At 34.1% G+C, this 19,923-nt stretch overlaps 1 protein-coding gene and 1 non-coding gene across 10 annotated transcripts; both read left to right on the top strand.

Annotated features, from left to right (window-relative positions):
* Nucleotides 1-767: 767 nt before the first annotated feature.
* LOC112714242 (small nucleolar RNA R71) lies at nucleotides 768-871 on the top strand. The gene has a single exon (XR_003159196.1). It is a non-coding gene; the product is annotated as a small nucleolar RNA R71 (small nucleolar RNA).
* Nucleotides 872-12,716: 11,845 nt separating this feature from the next.
* Nucleotides 12,717-19,137, top strand: LOC112711040 (chromatin assembly factor 1 subunit FAS1). Of its 9 annotated transcripts, none has more exons than XM_025763576.3 (9): nucleotides 12,717-13,208; nucleotides 13,402-13,671; nucleotides 14,014-14,095; nucleotides 14,168-14,284; nucleotides 14,493-14,876; nucleotides 15,146-15,283; nucleotides 16,531-16,564; nucleotides 16,655-16,744; nucleotides 18,791-19,137. In XM_025763576.3, exons 1-9 carry the CDS (start codon nucleotides 12,904-12,906, stop codon nucleotides 18,802-18,804), a joined length of 1,434 nt encoding a protein of 477 aa, XP_025619361.1. In that variant the 5' UTR covers nucleotides 12,717-12,903; the 3' UTR covers nucleotides 18,805-19,137. The 9 variants fall into 9 exon arrangements, with proteins under 9 accessions (XP_025619361.1, XP_072059113.1, XP_072059111.1 ...); XM_072203012.1 differs by having other exon boundaries at nucleotides 16,660-16,744; nucleotides 18,791-18,921; XM_072203010.1 differs by lacking the exon at nucleotides 18,791-19,137 and adding an exon at nucleotides 17,339-17,806 and having other exon boundaries at nucleotides 16,660-16,744.
* The last annotated feature ends 786 nt before the right edge of the window (nucleotides 19,138-19,923 follow it).

Genomic DNA, 19,923 nt, shown 5'->3' with positions numbered 1-19,923 from the left:
CCATACTGATTACATCAATGGCTTTGCACTCTCCTTTTGGATTCTCTTCTGTATTGCTTGGGAGAATACTGGGAGGAGTTTCAATGATTTTCTTACTCAGCTGGCCCACTTGTGCCTCCAAATTTCTAATGGAGGATCTTGTTTCACTCATGAAACTTAAAGTGGCCTTAGACAGATCAGAGACTATGTTTGACAAGTTAGAGGAGCTCTGTTCAGAATTCTCTGTTTGTTGCTGAGAAGATAATGGAAAAGGCTTGTTATTGCTTAGCCTGTTTCTTCCACCATTATTAAAGCCTTGTTGAGGCTTTTGTTGATCCTTCCATGAGAAATTTGGATGATTTCTCCATGATGAATTATAGGTGTTCCCATAAGGTTCACTCATGTAATTAACCTCTGCCATTGCAGGGTTCTCAGGATCATAAGCTTCTTTAGAAGCTGCCTCTTTAGTACTGTTGGATACATTTTGCCATCCATTCAGACTTTGTGAGATCATGTTGACTTGCTGAGTCAACACTTTGTTCTGAGCCAATATGGCATTCAGAGCATCAATTTCAAGAACTCCCTTCCTCTGAGGCGTCCCACTATTCACGAAATTCCTCTCAGAAGTGTACATGAATTGGTTATTTGCAACCATGTCAATAAGTTCTTGAGCTTCTGCAGGCGTTTTCTTTAGGTGAATGGATCCACCTACAGAATGGTCCAATGACATCTTGGAAAACTCAAATAGACCATAATAGAATATATCTAATATGGTCCATTCTGAAAACATGTCAAAAGGACACTTTTTAGTCATCTGCTTGTATCTTTCCCAAGCTTCATAGAGGGATTCACCATCTTTTTGCTTGAAGGTCTGAACATCCATTCTAAGCTTGCTCAGCTTTTGAGGAGGAAAGAATTTATCCAAGAAGGCCGTGACTAGCTTATCCCAAGAGTCCAGGCTATCTTTAGGTTGTGAGTCCAACCATGTCCTAGCTCTGTCTCTTACAGCAAAAGGGAAAAGCATGAGCCTGTAGACTTCAGGATCTACTTCATTCATCTTAACAGTCTCACAAATCTGCAAGAACTCAGTTAAAAACTGATAAGGATCTTCAGATGGAAGTCCATGAAACTTGCAGTTCTACTGCATTAAAGCAACTAATTGAGGTTTCAGCTCAAAATTGTTTGCTCCAATGGCAGGAATGGAGATGCTTCTTCCATCAAATTTGGACGTTGGTTTAGTGAAATCACCTAGCATTCTCCTTGCATTATTGTTGTTAGGTTCGGCTGCCATCTCCTTCTCTTGTTCGAAAATTTCAGAAAGGTTGTCTCTGGATTGTTGTAATTTAGCTTCTCTTAGTTTCCTCTTCAAAGTCCTTTCAGGTTCTGGATCAGCTTTAACAAAGATGCCTTTTTCCTTATTCCTGCTCATATGAAAGAGAAGAGAAAAAGAAAAGGAAGAGGAATCCTCTATGTCACAGTAAAGAGGATCCTTATTATTAGTAGAAGAAGAAAGGGAAGAAGAGTGAAGAAGAATGGGTAAGGATAGAGGTAGTGATTTGAGATGAGGAGAGGTGAAGAGAAATGTTAGTAAATAAATAAATAAATAGAAGAAGAGGAGAGATAGAGAATTTCGAAAATAATTTTGAAAAAGTAGTTAGTGATTTTTGAAAATTAAAGATAAGATATAATTAAAATTAAAATTTAAAACAATTAATTAATTAAAAAGAATTTTTGAAAAAGGATGAGATATTTTCGAAAATTAGAGAAAGAGAAGTAGTTAGGTGATTTTGAAAAAGATAAGAAACAAACAAAAAGTCAAATAGTTAGTTGAAAAAGATATTAAAATCAATTTTGAAAAGATAAGAAGATAAGAAGTTAGATAAGATATTTTTAAATCAAATTTTAAAAAAGATAAAATTTTGAAAAAGATAAGATAAAAAGATAAAATTAAAATTAATTACTTAACTAACAAGAAATTACAAGATAAGATTCTAGAAATTAAAGATTGAACGTTTCTTAACAAGATAGTAATAACTTCAAATTTTTGAATCAATCATAGTAATTGTTAGCATAATTTTCGAAAATAAAGATAAAACTAAGAAAAAGATTTTTGAAAAATATTTTAAAGGATTTTCGAAAATTAATAAGAAAAATGAAAAAGATTTAATTTTTTGAAAAAGTTTTAAAAAGATAAGATTTTTAAAATTGAAATTTTGACTTGACTTGTAAGAAACAACTAATTTTTAAAATTTTTTGACCAAGTCAATCCAAAATTTCAAAAATTTGGAGAGAAATAAGGAAAAGATATTTTTTATTTTTTTGAATTTTTAATGATGAGAGAGAAAAACACAAATATGAATGTCAAGATGAACACCAAGAACACTTGAAGATTATGATGAACATCAAGAACATATTTTTGAAAAATTTTTAATGCAAAGAAAACATGCAAGAAACCAAACTTAGAAATCTTTAATGCATGGACACTATGAATGCAAAAATGCACATGAAAAACAATAAAAGACAAAAAACAAAAAATCATCAAGATCAAACAAGAAGACTTACCAAGAACAACTTGAAGATCATGAAGAACTCTACGAATGCATGGAATTTTCGAAAAAATAATGCATAAATTTTAAAAACATGCAATTGACACCAAACTTAAAAATTGACTCAAAACTCAAACAAGAACACAAAATATTTTTTGTTTTTATGATTTTATTATTTTTTGTATTTTTATTATTTTTTTCGAAAATATTCTTTTAGAAAAACGAAAAATAAAGAAAAATTTTTTGAAAGAATTTTGAAAACTTTTTTGAAAAGAAAATAAAAAGAAAATTACCTAATCTGAGCAACAAGATGAACCGTCAGTTGTCCATACTCGAACAATCCCTGGCAACGGCGCCAAAAACTTGGTGGACGAAATTGTGATCATCAATAATGGCTCCAAAGGCTTGGTGCTCTCAAACGTGAATCACACTTTGTCATAACTCCGCATAACTAACCAGCAAGTGTACTGGGTCGTCCAAGTAATACCTTACGTGAGTAGGGGTCGATCCCACAGAGATTGTTGGTATGAAGCAAGCTATGGTCATCTTGTAAATCCCAGTCAGGCGGATTTAACTAATTTAAGAGATTATTGGTTTAAATATGATTAATAAAAATAAACAGAAAGTAAAGATAGAGTTACTCATGTAATCCAATGGTGGGAAATTCGGATAGGTGCATGGAGGTGCTGTGTTCCTTCTGAATTTCTGCTTTTCTGCTGCTTTCATCCAATCCATCTTAATCCTTTCCATGGCAAGCTGTATGTAGGGCATCACCGTTGTCAATGGCTACATCCCATCCTCTCAGTGAAAATGGTCCAAATGCTCTGTCACAGCACGGCTAATCATCTGTCGGTTCTCAATCAGGTTGGAATAGAATCCAATGATTCTTTTGCGTCTGTCACTAACGCCCAGCCTTCCGGAGTTTGAAGCTCGTCACAGTCATTCAATCCCGGAATCCTACTCGGAATACCATAGACAAGGTTAGACTTTCTGGATTCCCATGAATGCCGCCATCAATTCTAGCTTATACCACGAAGATTCTGATTAAGGAATCCAAGAGATATGCGCCCGGTCTAAGGTAGAACGGAAGTGGTTGTCAATCACGCGCGTTCGTAGGTGAGAATGATAATGAGTATCACGGATCATCACATTCATCAAGTTGAAGTGCAACGAATATCTTAGAACAGGAATAAATCGAATTGGATAGAAGATAGTAGTAATTGCATTAAAACTTGATGTACAGTAGAGCTCCACACCCTTAATCTATGGTGTGTAGAAACTCCACTGTTGAAAATACATAAGTGAAAGAGGTTCAGGCATCGCCGAATGGCCAGTCCCCAAACATGATCAATAGTCTCCTAGGATGGATAATAAAATAAAACTGAGACCAAAGATGTCTAATACACTAGTAAAAAGTTCTATTTATACTAGACTAGCTACTAGGGTTTACAGAAGTAAGTAATTGATGTATAAATCCACTTCCGGGGCCCACTTGGTGTATGTTTGGGTTGAGCTTGATCTATCCATGAGCTGAGGCTTCTCTTGGAGTTGAACGCCAAGTTGTAACATGTTTTGGGCGTTCAACTCTGGTTCGTGACGTGTTTCTGGCGTTTGACTCCAGAATGCAGCATGGAACTGGCGTTGAGCGCCAGTTTTTGTCATCAAATCTCGAATAAAGCATGGACTATTATATATTGCTGGAAAACTCTGGATGTCTACTTTCCAACGCCATTAAGAGCGTGCCATTTGGAGTTCTGTAGCTCCAGAAAATCCATTTCGAGTGTAGGGAGGTCAGATTCTAACAACATCAGCAGTCCTTTGTCAGCCTCCTATCAGAGTTTTGCTCAGGTCCCTCAATTTCAGCCAGTAAATACCTGAAATCACAGAAAAACACACAAACTCATAGTAAAGTCCAGAAATATGAATTTAGCATAAAAACTAATGAAAACATCCCTAAAAGTAACTAGATCATACTAAAAACTACCTAAAAACAATGCCAAAAAGCGTATAAATTATTCGTTCATCACCAACCCATTAGCATTTTAGGTTCGTTTGGCCCAACTTTGGGCCAAATCTTTTTGAATTAGTGCCCAGTTTTCAATCTAAATATTTTCCTAAGTTTTTCTACTATTTTTATTATTCTCAGACAGCACCGGATAGACTTAAGTTTGTACTACCGGCTAAATTATCGGTACGCATTTTTATGCATTTTTCTATAGAAAAATACTTTTTCCCCTCAAAAAAATTTACTAACTCCAAATTTCACCTTTATATTTTTAAACTAATATATGTATATTTTTTAACCTATTTAGGGTAATTAAATTATTATTTTATTTTATAATTAAGTGGTTAATTAATTTGCGATTCTTACACTATATAAATAGTATAGTCTCGCAAGGTGGATGCCATGTACACCTCGCATACAGAGGGAACCTTGCAAGGTTGAGTGCCTGATAAACCCCATTTTTAGGGTTTATCTTGTGCTTAATTTAGTAGATTTTATCCATTATTGTCATACTTATTCATATAATTCGCATGTTTTATATTTTCCTTTCTAATTTTGTACTATGATTGAAAACATACTTCTTTGGCCTTAAATTTGCTAATTTTAATCCCCTCTTATTACCATTCGATGCCGTGATATGTTTGTTGAGTGTTTTCAGAGTTTATAGGGCAAGAATGGCTTAGATGACGGAAAGAAAGCATGTAAAAGTGGAAGGAACAAAAGAAAATGATGTTTTGAGAAGCTGGCAGCGACGCATACGCGTGGGCGACACGTACGCATGACCAGTGCCACAGACGAGCGACGGGTACACGTGACATGATGGAGACCTCTCTCCTCTCTCTAGGTTTTAGGGTTTTTAGCTTTAGTTCTTTTCAAATTCTGAATTCTATCTTATTTCAATTTAGTTTCTCTTCTACTTGTATTTGTTCTAGCATTCTAGTTTGTTTATTTTCCTTGTTGATTACTTTATGTTGCCAATTTAGTTTATGAATGTTTAATGTTAGATTCAATTTCCATATTAATGCAATTTATATTTTCTATGGTTATTGTTGCTTTCCTTAATTTGTGTTATTGATGCTTGCAATTGGTTGTTTAAATTTAATATTCCTTGTTACTCTTCTATGTTTTTATGTTATGCCTTCCAAATGTTTAATAAAATGCTTGGTTGGATTTTAAATTAGCTTTTTATATTCTTGACTTGGATTGATTAGTTGAGACTATAAAGTTATCAAATTCTCTTGTTGAAAGATGAATGAAAATAGTTGATTGGCTTAGGCTTCACTAACTCTAGTCTTTGATTAGGAGTTGTGAACCTAAGTTGATTTTTCTCACTTAACTTACCTTCATTGTAGAGGGTTAACTAAGTGAAAGCGAAATACAATTACCATCACAATTGATGATGACAACGAGGACATGACTTCTAATTCTCAATCCTAGTTAAGAGTTTTCTTAGTTATTAATTTAATTTCTAGCCATTTTATTTCCTTGTTCCTTATTTCAAAAATCCAAAAAGATACTTTTCCATAACCAATAGTGAAAATACTTCCCTGTAATTCCTTGAGAGACGACCCGAGGTTTAATACTTCGGTTAATTTTATTAGTTTACTTAAGTGACAAACATATTAAATTTGATTGAGGTTGAATTGTCGGTTTAGAACTATACTTGTAATGCAATGATTTTTGTGAAAATCTTTACCGATATTTTTCCCCGTCAGTGCCCTGCACACCTCACAAAATCAAGTGCTCTGTACCCATTCGTAAGTAAAATAACCTGTATTTCTCGTAGGGTGAGTGCCTTGTACACCTAGCAGGCATAATAACCTGTATCTTTTTCAAAACTCCTTATTCCGGAAGTGGGATAAAACTACCGTCCTCGCCATATCAATCCAAAACTCATTTCAATCTAACATAGTCAAACATAACCAAAATTAGAATCAATAATGCAGAATTGAACCGAAGAGAATCCTCGACCTTCTATCCAACTTTTCGGTGCGACAAGCGAGAGAATCCTCAACCTCAAGCTTGTCCACTGCAACAAGAGAGGGAATCCCCAACCTCATCTTTAATTTAGATTAATTCAATAAAACTCGTTTTCACCAAATCAAAAGTTTCAAATTAACCTTGATAATCCATCCTTCAATTCCGTTTGAAAATCCTCAAAAGCATAACTCTTAGATTTGAAGTAATTGCATAAAGTCCACTTTCAACTTCATTCTCAAGTTCAATAATTTTCTGAGACCCAAAAATTATCTTTCTTCACCAATCAAATTCAAATACTGTAAATTCACCAAAACTCCTCAAAAGATAATTCTTTAATCAAACTCAACATAAGTCTTTTCATATCAAATTGAACTCAAAACATAATTCCTTTCTGAAATAAATCAAACTCAAACATGATTCTTTTCTTAATAAATCGAACTCAAAATAGTATAATTCCTTTCTTAAATAAATTAAATTTAAAACCTAATTAATTCTTTTCTTAATAAATCAAAATCAAATGATATAATTCTTAAATCCAAATCTTTCTAAATAATCACTTCAAACAAAATCCCCAATTTTTTTAAAAATTTCGACAGCATATTCTCTAAAATTCAGACTTTGCCACCTTTCAAGGGTCCCAACCAAATCAAACCAAACATCTCTCAATCATTCAAATTACTTCTAATAAACCATTATCACAACAACATCACTCAACTCAAGAAAATCAATAAAATCCATAATTTAATCAACCAATCTCATTAATCACAATCAACTTCAATAGCATCAACTAATAATTCAGAATTCTCAGCCTTCTCAAACGGTTTCAAACCAAACCATTCTCAAATATCAAATCATTCCCAATTTTAAACCGATTTCGATATCAAATCATGTTCAAATATCAAACTGCTTCCAATTTCAACCATTTTCAATGTCAATTCTTTTTCAATAAATTATTTTCAAAGTCGATTCATTTTCAATACCAATTCAACTCTAAAACCAAGAAAATCACTTTTCAAAATATTCAATTGAATCAACTTTTCAAATTAGTTTTTTCCTACAATTGCATGCCAACCCAAGAAATTAATAATTCAATCAAGCAAACAATTTCATTCATCCAAATTAACTCAATTTAATACATAAGATTCATATAATCACCAAAAATATATTTTTTGCATCAATATCAATTTATAATAATTTTTGACAATAAAATGAGTTTAAGAAAAGTGTCCCTACCTCGATTGTCAAAATTTGGAAACTCTAAAACTCATCAAACTCGTTTTTCTTCCAGCCTGCAATAGATGCAGCTATAACCACAACTCCATATCGCTTCTACAACAACAATCGTAACTTCAAACGCAACACGCAATTACCGACACTCAACCCTATCGCAATAACATCGCAAAACCTCAGCATAAGGAAACAGAAACTTATATCTCAAGGGTTCCAAAAAGAAATTACTTACTGTATTTAGAAAGTAACAAAGGAATAGAATGGCAATAGCTCCAACGATAACTCTCGCCAATCACTGCATCATTTTTCGGAAACAGAGATGCATCTCAAGTCATCATCAATGCTGGCGGCAAGGGAACGACTGAACCAAGTAGCGACAACTCTAGTGTGGTTCTTGCAGCCACAACAACTTTCTCGGTAGCTATACACGACGGGCAACAACTGCTACAGCAGCAGGGAGAGCGGCGACCAAGGTGTCAGAGCTGACAGTGACAGGAGCTCCAGCAGCGTCGCAGGTGGCTTCCCCCTCTCTCCCGTCGCGTTGTCTCTCTCTCCTCAAGATTTTTCGACAACAGCAACTCAAATGGCAATGACGACGACAACTGGAAGAAGCTCCTTCGACGGCGACGATCGAAGGCTCAACGACGATAGTGACGATCGAGGGCTCAACGACGACGGCAACCGGTAGCTTCTTCTCCTCTCTTGCGCGACACTCTTCTCCGTCTCTCTCTCCCTCTATTTTGTGCAATGGTGGCAGCAGCTCGACAGAACAGTGGCGACAACACAGCAGGACGGGACGAACGGTGGCAGCGGCACCCTCCCTTGCAGGGGCTCTCTACTGTGTGTGTATGAGTGCTCTCCATTCTTCCTTTCTTCCTTTCTTTTGTTTGGTATGGGGGGTGGCTAAGATTTGGTAAGGTAACTGTGTGTGTCTTGTGTTAGGGTTAGAGTTAGGGGTAGTTTAAGTATTTTTTATAATAATAATAATAGGGGTAATACAGTAATTAAAAACCAATTTTAATCGAACAATAATTATATTTAAAGATACTATTTGTTCATCAGTTTATAAATTATTTTTAAATAAATACTCTAATTCAAGAATTAGAAATGATATAATTAATTTTCTTTATTTATAACAATTAAAGTATCAAATTCCAAAATCTTAATTATTTAAATCAAATCATATAAAATTCTTATTATTTTACAACCGTTAAACTTTATAATTTAAATATAGAAAATTATCAAATAATTTTAATATTAGATAAAAATTCTAATTTAATTCAAATTCAGTTTATCCAAACTTAATTTAATTACTTTTAATAAAATAATTTTTAAAATTAAAGTTGTTAATAATTAAATAAATTAAAATTGACTTATAATAAATTTTTTCAAAAATTATGAGTATTACACAGCATTATCATTGTGAGTAAGAGGTGGCTGTTTATATTATCATTTCCTACTTATTTTATCACTACTATTTTGCATTTATATGCTGGTTCCATAAGATATATCTGTCACTTTAGTTTTGGTTTTGTTTGTTTATTTAAACAACAGTACATGAAAATATAAATAATGTGATATTGAATGTCTAAATGCTAACTCACGGTTGCTACTTTCTTGAGTTTACTTTATTATGCTTATATTTAAAATAATGATTTCTATGCTTAATTGCCTAGTTGGGGATTGAGGTTCAAGTTAATAAACCAACAGAAAGTACAGTAGATACTATTTGCTTATAATGAGATCTTATTTATATATTTGTTTTTTTTAAGTTTAATTATTTTATTGGTCTCTATAATTTTATAAAATTTTTAATTAGGTTTTTATATTTTTTTTATTGGATCTCTACATCAAATTTTTTTTTTAATTAGGTCTCTTTTAGTAGTAATTAACTTAATTTTATAGGAACCTAACATAAAAAAATTAATACAGGGACTCAAATAAAAGAAAAAAAGTGTAAAGACTCAATTAAAAATAAAATAATGCAAAGACTCAATTAAAAAAAAAAGTATAAAGACCTAATTAAAAATTTTACAAAATTATAAGTACTAATAAAATAATTAAACCTTCTTTTTATTTTTTTCATTAAAAAGAAGACAAGTTAATTAAGGTGTTTAAACCGAAATGTATGTTAGAAGCTAGAAAAAATAAATTTGAAAGGGAATTTACATGATATTGAACCTTAAAACATGTTTTCAACTCAAATAATTTGAATGACGATGACTTTTAAACCATAAAAAAAAGGTTAAATTTTTTATATATGTTCAATCATTTTTCTGTAAACACAACAGAGAATATTTAAAGTTTCTCATTTCTTTTTCTTTCAGAGGTATACCTAAAGAATTGTTAAAATAACAATCTTTAATTTTTTATTTTGAGATAATAATTTAGTTGATTAAATGTTACATATAAAAGTTAAACTGAGAATCAAAAAAATTGAGAAAAAGGATTTTTAAGCTTAGTCTTATGAATCAATCTTTCAGTTAAGTATGAAATCTAATTCAAATTTAAATCACCTTTCAATGTATTTAAATCATTTAGAATGCAAAACAAAAATCTCTCTTAAAAACAACAAAAAACATAAATTGAAATTAGAGAATTAATAATTTCATTCTATTAAAAATTAACAGAACTCTTTTTCTTAACGAGAAAGAATTAGTGATTCATTATTTTGAAAATTACAAACAAGAAGTAAAAAAAGTGCAAGTAAAAAGAGGAAGCGAAAAGTAAAAAATATCCTTAAGTGTCTAACCTTGCGAGTTACATACTACTCCCACTTACAAATGCAAATTCAAATTTTCTTCAAAGTACAATTGAAATTACATTTCTAACTAATTCATGATCTTTGTGTTTGCATTTTGGATCTTTTTTCTTCAGGAATTATGGGTCAGCTTGTTGAATGAAGAAAAGATTGAGTGGCATGCCATACAAGTGTCACTTTGCTGGCACGCCCAAAATATTAAAGCTTTGTTTCTTCTCTGTGATTTTTGTCCAGCATGCCACGCTAGAGACATGCCCAACCACACGCCAGAGTTGAAGAGTTGGTGTGCGACTTTGGAAGCCATGCCTTTGGCACGCCTTTGATGGAGGATTGGCATGCAACTTGAGAAGGCACACTCAAGTTGAAGAGTTCATAATGTTTTCCCAGTATGCTACGCCCTTCACATGCTCAAAATGTGTTTCAGGAAAAACGGCTCAACGTGTCACGCCGAGTGCACGTCCAACGCACGCCCAATTTGAGTTTTGGAAGGATTCGCAGGCGTGTGGCTTTTGGCACACCAGCCACACACCATAGTGCACGTCCACTTGGTTAAGTTTTGCTCCCTCGGAAGTTGGCCTAGCGTGCCACTTTCCAGGCACGCCATATTGCATGCCCGTTAGAGAGAGGAGTTGGTTCTAGGGCGTGTCACACCACAATGCATGCTAGTGTTGATGAATGCTTGAGACACCTGAAAATGTTGCCCGACATGCCACGCAAGAGACACGTCCAAGGGCATGCCGATAAGGTCTTGTGAGGGCATGTGGCTTTTGGCATCCAGGATTGAAGACTATTGGAGGTGCTTTCTGGAAAAATTGCCCAGTGTGCCATGCCAGAGACACGTCCAAGGCCACGCCAATATTGTTGAGATTTTGCTCTCTCTGGAGATGTTGCCCGACGTGCCACTTCCGAGGCACGCCATAGCGCATGCCAGTGTTAATGAGAATTGACTTGAGGGCGTGCCACGCCACACACACGCCTACGGGCACGCCAAACTTGGTCTTGTATGATGCTTGAGGTTGGGTGGCTTTTGGCACGCCAGCCACATGCCATAGTGCACGTGCTTGCTCCAGGTGCTTCAAAGGATCTGGTGCAGAATTTAAAATCCACAAACTAAGCAGAAAGTGCACTATAGTAATACTTTAGGTGAGTGAGGATCGATCCCACAAAAATTGATGGACTAAGCAACTATAGTCGAATGACCCACATACTCAAGCAAGTAAAAAATGGTGTTTTGAGGTTCAAAAGCATTAAACAGTAATTTAGAGAGTAAGAATGCAAACAACAAAATTGGTGTGAAAAGTATATGAGAAGATAGCTAAGGTTTCGAAGTTATTTATTTTTCCGAATTAAGATTTCTTACCAATTATTTTAATCATGCAACATTCATTTCATGGCAAACTGTAATTGACTAAACCTTAATTCTTTAATGATTTAGTCTCCTCTAACCTAATCAACCGTCAATTTCTTGGTCACTTAATATAAATTACAGGGTTAGGTTCAATTCTAGATTATTGGCCACAAAAACCCTAATTACCCAAATATAAGAGCATTATATGTCACGTATCTCATTAAGTCCAAACAATTAGAGGTTTAGGAGAAATTTACTTTCAAGTTATTATTCGAGTGAGATAACTTTTTCTAGAATCAACAAGAATTCATGTAGAATGAGAATTATTTTCCAATATATCAAATTCATGAGATGAAGAACGAAAGTAATCCTTGAAATTAAATCAATTTTTCCATCGGTGCTAGCAACCCATACCCGACCCTTCCAATCTTTTTTCTCTTGCTACCACTGACGCTACTCAATATCAGACTTTTCAGTTTGGATCAAGAATTTACTTGCAACAGAATGTCGTTCTCACACTCAAATATCACTCCATTATCACTCTTTCTCATTCGGCAATTCAAATACACACTTACAACTAAATATCCACTATTACTAGACATTTTAGCTTATTTTCGGAAGAAATAAATAAAAAAGAAGTAGTAAAATATTTGTGAAAAATACAAAGAGTTGCACATCCTTTTATAATTATTGCTGAAAATTTGTCTTTAGGTATCTCATTTTCAATGTATTTTGGTCAAAACACTATAAATTATTTAATTTGGTAAATAAAATATTTATTTTATTTATTTAATAAAAAAATCCGAATATACACTCATCTTGAATAAAACTCATATACGCAACCGAAGCAACGCGTGGCGCCTAAGTGAGGCACGGTAACAAAAAACAGCACCGTTAGTCAGGTACCGCACCCAAAATCAGTTGGCGCGAAACTCCACGCCAAGACGCAGTGCCACTCACCCTCTCCACATTCACCTTTCTCAAAGAAACTAGGGTTCAAGCATCGAAAATCTTCACATAAAAAACCTCGTGAACTTTTTCTGTTTCTGTAAAAATGGTTTCGAAGGGTGACGTGGCGGACGTCGGCGAAAACAAGAAGCAGAAGAAGAGAAAGAACAATGAAGGAGAAACCGAAAGGCAACGACGTCGTCGAGAGAAAGAAGAATCTAAAGTGAAGGAAAAACTTTCTTTGCAAAAGCAAGCCGATATCATGCACAAGTTTCTCAATAGAACCAAAACTAGCGATCGAAATGACCAACACCTCAATACAAAGATCGAAACTCCGTTTGATTCAGCTACACTATCGATGGATGCTACCCTTCATTCTGGTCCTGAATTTTCCAGTGAGGACATTCGCAAGTGAGTTTTTTTAGAATTTATTTATCTAAGATAATTTATGTTTGGTAATTACTTTAGACGCAAGGAAAGTAAATCAATTTTGTGGGATAGAATTAATTTTGAGAGCTAGAAATCAAACAACATCATAACTAGTAAAATCATCTTTACCTCTTCGCTGAATCAATTCTAAGCCTTCCATTGTATGGATTTGCAGGGCACAGATTTCGAGGTGGCATGATTTGAGTAAATCGGTTCGATCAAAGAGGAGTCAAAGGTGGGGTATACGATTGAAACCTAAGTTTGAACTTTATAAGGAGCTTAAGCTTCGAGCTACTGTAAGAGTGGCTCATTATGGTGACTTGATATTGGAGGAGCATGCAGAACGTTCTCTTCTTGATGTGAAGATGAACCAGCATGGGAAACAGTTATTTCAGTTTGATCATAGTCCAAGACCTGCCTTTTATGGTATTTGGGACAAGAAAAGGTGACGTTCTTCTACTTCCTTCGTGGATGTCAGTTCCTCTATTAGAACCTTTCCTGTAAGTAACTTGGAATAGAAACATATTCAGGCCTTTCTACAAATGAGTATTCTTTTTTTCTTCTTTTTTTCCTTACCTCTTATCTTTCTTTACATTTCTATGGTATCTTTTTTCTATGGAATATACTTACTTTGCTATAAAGAAGTGTTATCTGATGAGTGGTGTTATTAATGTTGTCCATCACATGTTTGTTGCTATATATATTGCTACATCTAAAGAAATTGGAGCCGAGATTCCTTTATTGCTTTTATTGATTTTGAAATTGCTTATACGCACTTTATTTCCAGTCAAGTTGTTGGACCACGCCATCCTTTTAGGAAGGATTCCAGCTTGGATTATGATGTCGACAGCGACGAGGAATGGAAAGAGGTACTTAAAATCCTTGTATTCAATTTAAATAAATGTATGATGGATCTTATTTGCTGATTCTTTCTTTTCTAGGTGGATCCTGGTGAAAGCCTGTCAGGTTATGACCAAGATGAAGAGGAATGTTCAACATCTGATTATGAAATTTGTGGTGGGTATTTTGTTCCTGATGGATATCTCTCAGAAGATGAGGTACAGTATTGGTGCTTATATTGTTGCATTTGCTATTTGGATTTTCTCATTTCAGTCATTGGAAGTACGTAAGTGACTTCCTCACAAAAAAAAAAGTATGAGTTATTTTTGGTGTGTTGCATTTATGCATATTTACTTGCCAATTCCAAGGGCAATCATACCTTGAGTACCTGAACTGTTTTTTTAGAAAACTATTTATTATATGTAGGGTGCACATGTGGATAAAATGGAAACAAATGTTGACATTGATGGAGGTGAGAACTTACCAAAAGGCAAGGATGATGTAGAGAGGGATGAGTTCTGTGCTTTGCTTCAACAACAGAAGAATCTAAATAATTTGATAAAGATTGCTCTTGGAAAAAATAAGCCTTTGATTATAACAAATTTTGTGCATGAGATGAGATCGGTTCAAGATAATGGTACTATTAAGTCAGAGCAGATTTGGTTGCAATACTTGAGTTCTCATGTAATTTCTGCCATAGATATATCTGTGAATCATTTTCAAGATGAGGACCAAAAACACTCCAGCGGAGGCAGTGTCGCTCCAGTATGTGATGATGATGCTATTCCGGAATCGAATCTTCCTCTCATTGTAAGTTGTGCATTTTTTAATTGTACCAGTATCCTTGGGAAGCTGCATGGTTTGAGAAGGCTTAAGATCAACATTTCTTTATAATGATAATTAGGAATTTAGGATTTGGGTTAGTGTTATTTTCAGAGGCTTTAGTCACAATCATCTTATGTTTCCCATAATTGGTTTGTTACGATAGCCCATCCCTTTTTGTGTTGCTCTTTTGAATTTGAAGCTAATCTGTGGAGCTGCATTCAAATATATCAGCATATAGTGATATTTTTTTTCAGGTGGCTGCCATTCAGACTTATCCTAGGAGCTTAAGTAAAGTGTTGAAGTCTTTGAAACGAAGATTTCCTTCTGCCTCAAAAGATTTACTGAAGGATAAAGTGCATGAGATATCAAACTATGTTGATAACTGTTTGCAGGTTTGTGAGAGTGGAGATTCCAAATTCTTGTGAGTACTGCTAATTTTTATGATGCGAATAATCAAAAGATTTATAGATTGGATTCTGAGAAAAGGGAAAATATTCAAGGACTAATAAATGGATACAGCTGTCAATGATAAATGCTGACATTAGACTTGTTATTGAATATTAGCCTATAGTGGATTCATCATGTTTGAAATTTTAACATCGAATGACACCTGTACAGTTATGAACCCATCCTAGGTGTGTTAAGTAGGATTGTTCCCTGAAGGATAAAACCTTGCATCTATTGTGGGTTTTCATGAACTTAACCCCAGTGATCAATTTTGGAGTTGATGACCTATAGTGGCTAAATACAGTGTGGCAGTGATAAGTTTTGAATTGTTTGTAGATTATTTTTATGAACATGATTCAGATGAACCAAAAGCCACCTATTGTGGTTATTAGAATTGTCAACCAAATCTGGCAAATTGGATTTGCCATCTCTTGATCATATTTGCAGTCAGGAAAAGGAATTCTTATGTTGTCTTTAACTCGAAGATTAGATATTTTTAATTTATGTACAGTTTTCACCAGACGGAATCTTCTAATAAGATTAGTCCAAAGCATTTTAAGAGTAACTTTTTCCAAACCCTTGTTCTCATAATCAAAAAAAGTTAACATTGCATAATTAAGCTCTGATTGCTTGTGTTAGGGTTAATATATCAAACCAGATCATATTTCATCCTTTTCTGTTAGTCATTAGAATGGTCTTGTGTAAGGATTTTGCTGGAAAATAACTTTGGTAAACATCATCTGATTTCAAGAAAATCTTGATAAAAAGATTTTTAATAAGAGTTGTTTATGCATCAACATGACTTTATAAATTTGTAAATATGGTTTTAGAGGGGAAAAAGAAAGGCAAAAAGACTAAACAAACAACAACAAAAAAAACTCTAATACCTATATTTATTTTAGTGATGTTTATTGCTTTTGCAAATGCTTAGAAAAATTAAAACATGCTCAAAATATGTGTTTTAAAAGCTTTTCAAGAAGCTTATCCAAACAACTGCAAAATACTAGAATGGTTCTTATTTGAACAGCAACATAGCACATAAGTGTTGATTTTGTGCATCATTCTTAAATTATTGTCATGCCCCTTTGAATTTGATTTTGATTTTTTTAATAAAAGCCAACTCTATCTTGATTGAGTATGCCTAGGACCTCGTTCGTAGCTATGTTGAATTTATGGTTTCATTTTTGACCAGGTGAAGAAAGAAGTTCTAGTTAAGCTTGGTCTAGGTAATTTTCATTGTCTCAAGCACTTGACTATTGACATCAATTCTTTCTGCAGATCTTTTTCTTAACTAAATTTTTTGGTTGCACTGATAGATCAGGGTTGTTCAAAATCGGAATCAAGGAGCAGGACTGTGCATTCTTCAAGAAGTTGTTTTCCACCTACTAGTGACATCCTGAAACCTGGTGAAATTCTAATCCTATCATCCCAATAATCACGCTATGTTGTTCCTGAATTAGTGCAGCGTTATTCTTGTAATCTAGAAGGTCCTTTTTCAATAGGATATGATTGGTTTGGGATATTAAACTCAGCTTGAGGATGATACTCCTGTCCTTTAACATTGTTTTCTTTTCTATGGGGCATGAAATATAGATGGTAAGCATATAAGTGTAGGGAATGCATGAGATTTTATCTAATTATCAAAAATGAGAAGGAAAATTATATTAAAGCTCTAAATCCTAAATGTAATGACATGTTTGGCATAAATGAGGTTTTAGAGACTTGTACTTTTATTAGTATTTTCGAATTGGCCACATGATGGCTGAAACCTGAAAGTATACTTTACAATAGGCTGGTGGTAGTTAACTATTTAACAGATATTTAATTTCTTTTGTTGTTATATTATTAACTGTAAATTTTGCAGGAGAGTTTCTACTGGTTCCTTTAACAAACAACGATTGCACGGCAGTTTTAACCCCTTTTTGTTGATATATTTTAATAACTTTTAGAGTTTTCAGTAGAGTTTCTATAGGATCCTTTAACGAATATTGACCTTGCAGGTGATAATAAGAAAAAACATACCTAGTAACTCAACTGCAAAAGAATGGAGATTCAGCATATTTTTAGAGAAGCAAATGTGGGTGGTTGACATTTTGACTATAACAGCTATTTTGAGAATAGCTAAGGATTTCTTTTTGTATATAGGCAAACATCCTTTCTTTGAATTCACTGATGTCACTAACTAGTAATTCTCCTCTGTATTGCTCTCTGTTGTTTTTTTGGGATGTATAGCTAGATGTATAGTGATTAGGCCAGTTTAGTTGCAGAATACTAGTTCTCCTTTAGCTTTTTGTGTGATACTTCCAATACGATTCCCGTTTGACAAAGGCACAAGTCAGATGGTTTTAGCTTTATTTGTTGTATTTATAGGTGTCACCAATTCTTTTCAAGTTTTAGACCTTATATAGGATGTCTTCTACTATTTTAGGTTTTAAAGAAAGGTAAATCGTAGTAATCTTTAGCAAGCATGAATGAACTTTCATCTTAAAGCGTGGGTGCTATTATCAGCTTATGTACTACACCATGGCTTACAAAAAAAGGGGAAAGGAAGGGGGGGGGGGGGGGGGGGGAGAGGAGGGGGAGGAACGGCAGTGTACCGTGTTGCATCACTATTTCCTTCTTATGGTATTCGAGAACTCCTTTTAGTATTGACCAAAGTGCATATCGATATTTGAGCTTTTGGTTTTGTTTATTTGTTCTTAGAGTGTGATGATGGATGAAGCATTATTCTAAATCTCCCCCCTAGGCATTCTTCTTAAATCTTAATACTTCAAAGAAGTAAAAAGAAAATGAATTGTATGTCTTAAAATATTAAAAAGGTAATTACTTCTTCATATATTAGTAATTGAGAGGAAAAACAATTTAGATAAATTTAAATAACAAGGTTTGGATGTAGTATTTTATGTTTGATAATAATTGATAAAAAAAAATAAAATAAACAGTGATTCTCAAGTACTTTTAGCTGTCAATAATGATATTACAATTTACAATGTTGGTTCCCCGTGATCGTTTCATTACAATAAATTCTTATTGGTCTTATCGAAGAACCAACATATTATGCATTACCCTTAAAACCTAAAACATCCGAAACGGAAGAAGAAAACTTTGCTGTATTATCAATTGCAATAAGCCAATAATGGCCTCTTCTTTTGCTTCAGCGGCATCAACCACTCCTTCAGCTATTATTTCCCCCAATTACACTTACAAATGCTCTTCATCATCTTCCTGTATGCTCTCTTTCCACCTTTCTCATAAAACCAAGTTACCATTGTTCACCAAGGTATAATCTCTCATATATTACTGCCACCAATTATATTTAATGGGGGTGTTGCGTTATTTTTTGACAAACAAATTGAAAAGGAATGAATATTATAATATAGATTATAGTCAATTTAACTCCATCTTCAATTGGTGGCAGATTATAGTTAATTTAGTTCCATCTTCAATTGTAGGTACCACCACCTAGTCGGATCGTATTGCCCAGAGTTAAGGTCGAACCTGATGATGTTAGTATCTTTCATTGGCCCTCAATTGAAAATGCGCTTTCGGAGGCAATATATCACCTCTTGAACAAGCTTTTGGGCTCCAGTTTTGTCTCCAAAATTACTACGATCGATAGTTCCTCAAATGCTACGGTTGATAACAAAACCATTGCAGAGGTAGCAAGGAGTGTAGATAATGATGCCAAGACAAGATCAAGTGAAGGAGTTTTGGCAACTGAAAAATCAATCTCTAATTTTATAACTCATGTTGCTAGCCTTGTCAAGTAAAATTAAATTTATAAAGCGTATTTTAAGTTTGGTACTTGAGTAACTATTAGCTTTAAAACATGGTTGGACGAAAATAACGAAATTTTGTGCAGGTTGGTTGATTCAAGAGACATTGTAGAATTACAATTAAAGAAGCTTGACTGTGAAGTAATAATAAGGAAACAGGAGGCTATGCCTCAACCACAAGCTCCTACCGAGGTTGCCATGTTGAATTTGCCACCACACACCTTCGCCACCACCGGTAGTGTGACCTATCCCACATGCTCTAACCTTCCCGGTGAATCAATGATAGCACTAGAATAGATTTATAACTATCTATCAATGCAGAAGATAGATTAATTGATTCTTGAAAACCAATTCTTGTAAAAAGTGAAACAACAGTATCATAGCTTCTCATCCTCACCAAACATAAGAATCTTACCAAATTTAAGAGGAGTTTCCAATGCACATTCCTTGAATTCATCGTTAGCCACTTGAGCAAATGTTGTTTCCTTTTGTAATTTTAAGAGGTTTTGTTTTTTGCTTGTTTGTTTGTTTATTTTTTTTAACACACTCCAGTCCCTTCATGAATTTGCATACTATCTGTACGGGATGTCACTCGTACGGGTTGAGGATTGGCTTTTATTGATGGCGACAGGTTGGCCTCTTGGAGTGGCGGGGTAGTACTTGCGAAGACACTCCAATGCTCAAGTCATAATGGATCCAAGAGATAGGTGAGAGTTGAGAATGTATAACGTACCTGAGAGGACCTCTGGCTCCTCTTTATATAGGTTGAGGTAGTTATCTTATCTTATGTTGTTCAGCTAAGATAAGGG

Source organism: Arachis hypogaea, chromosome 9, assembly GCF_003086295.3.
Source record: "Arachis hypogaea cultivar Tifrunner chromosome 9, arahy.Tifrunner.gnm2.J5K5, whole genome shotgun sequence".
Classification (NCBI taxonomy): Eukaryota; Viridiplantae; Streptophyta; class Magnoliopsida; order Fabales; family Fabaceae; genus Arachis; species Arachis hypogaea.
The sequence above is the reverse complement of the archived record's forward strand: the minus strand, read 5'-3'. Positions and strand labels throughout refer to the sequence as shown.

Excerpts from the sequence above, each read along its gene's own strand:
- LOC112711040 (XM_072203008.1), top strand. The coding sequence starts at position 12,904 with ATGGTTTCGAAGGGTGACGTGGCGGACGTCGGCGAAAACAAGAAGCAG. Across the intron at positions 13,672-14,013 it reads GGTATTTGGGACAAGAAAAG|TCAAGTTGTTGGACCACGCC; the intron begins GTGACGTTCTTC and ends CTTTATTTCCAG. Across the intron at positions 15,284-16,530 it reads ATGTTGATAACTGTTTGCAG|GTGAAGAAAGAAGTTCTAGT; the intron begins GTTTGTGAGAGT and ends ATTTTTGACCAG.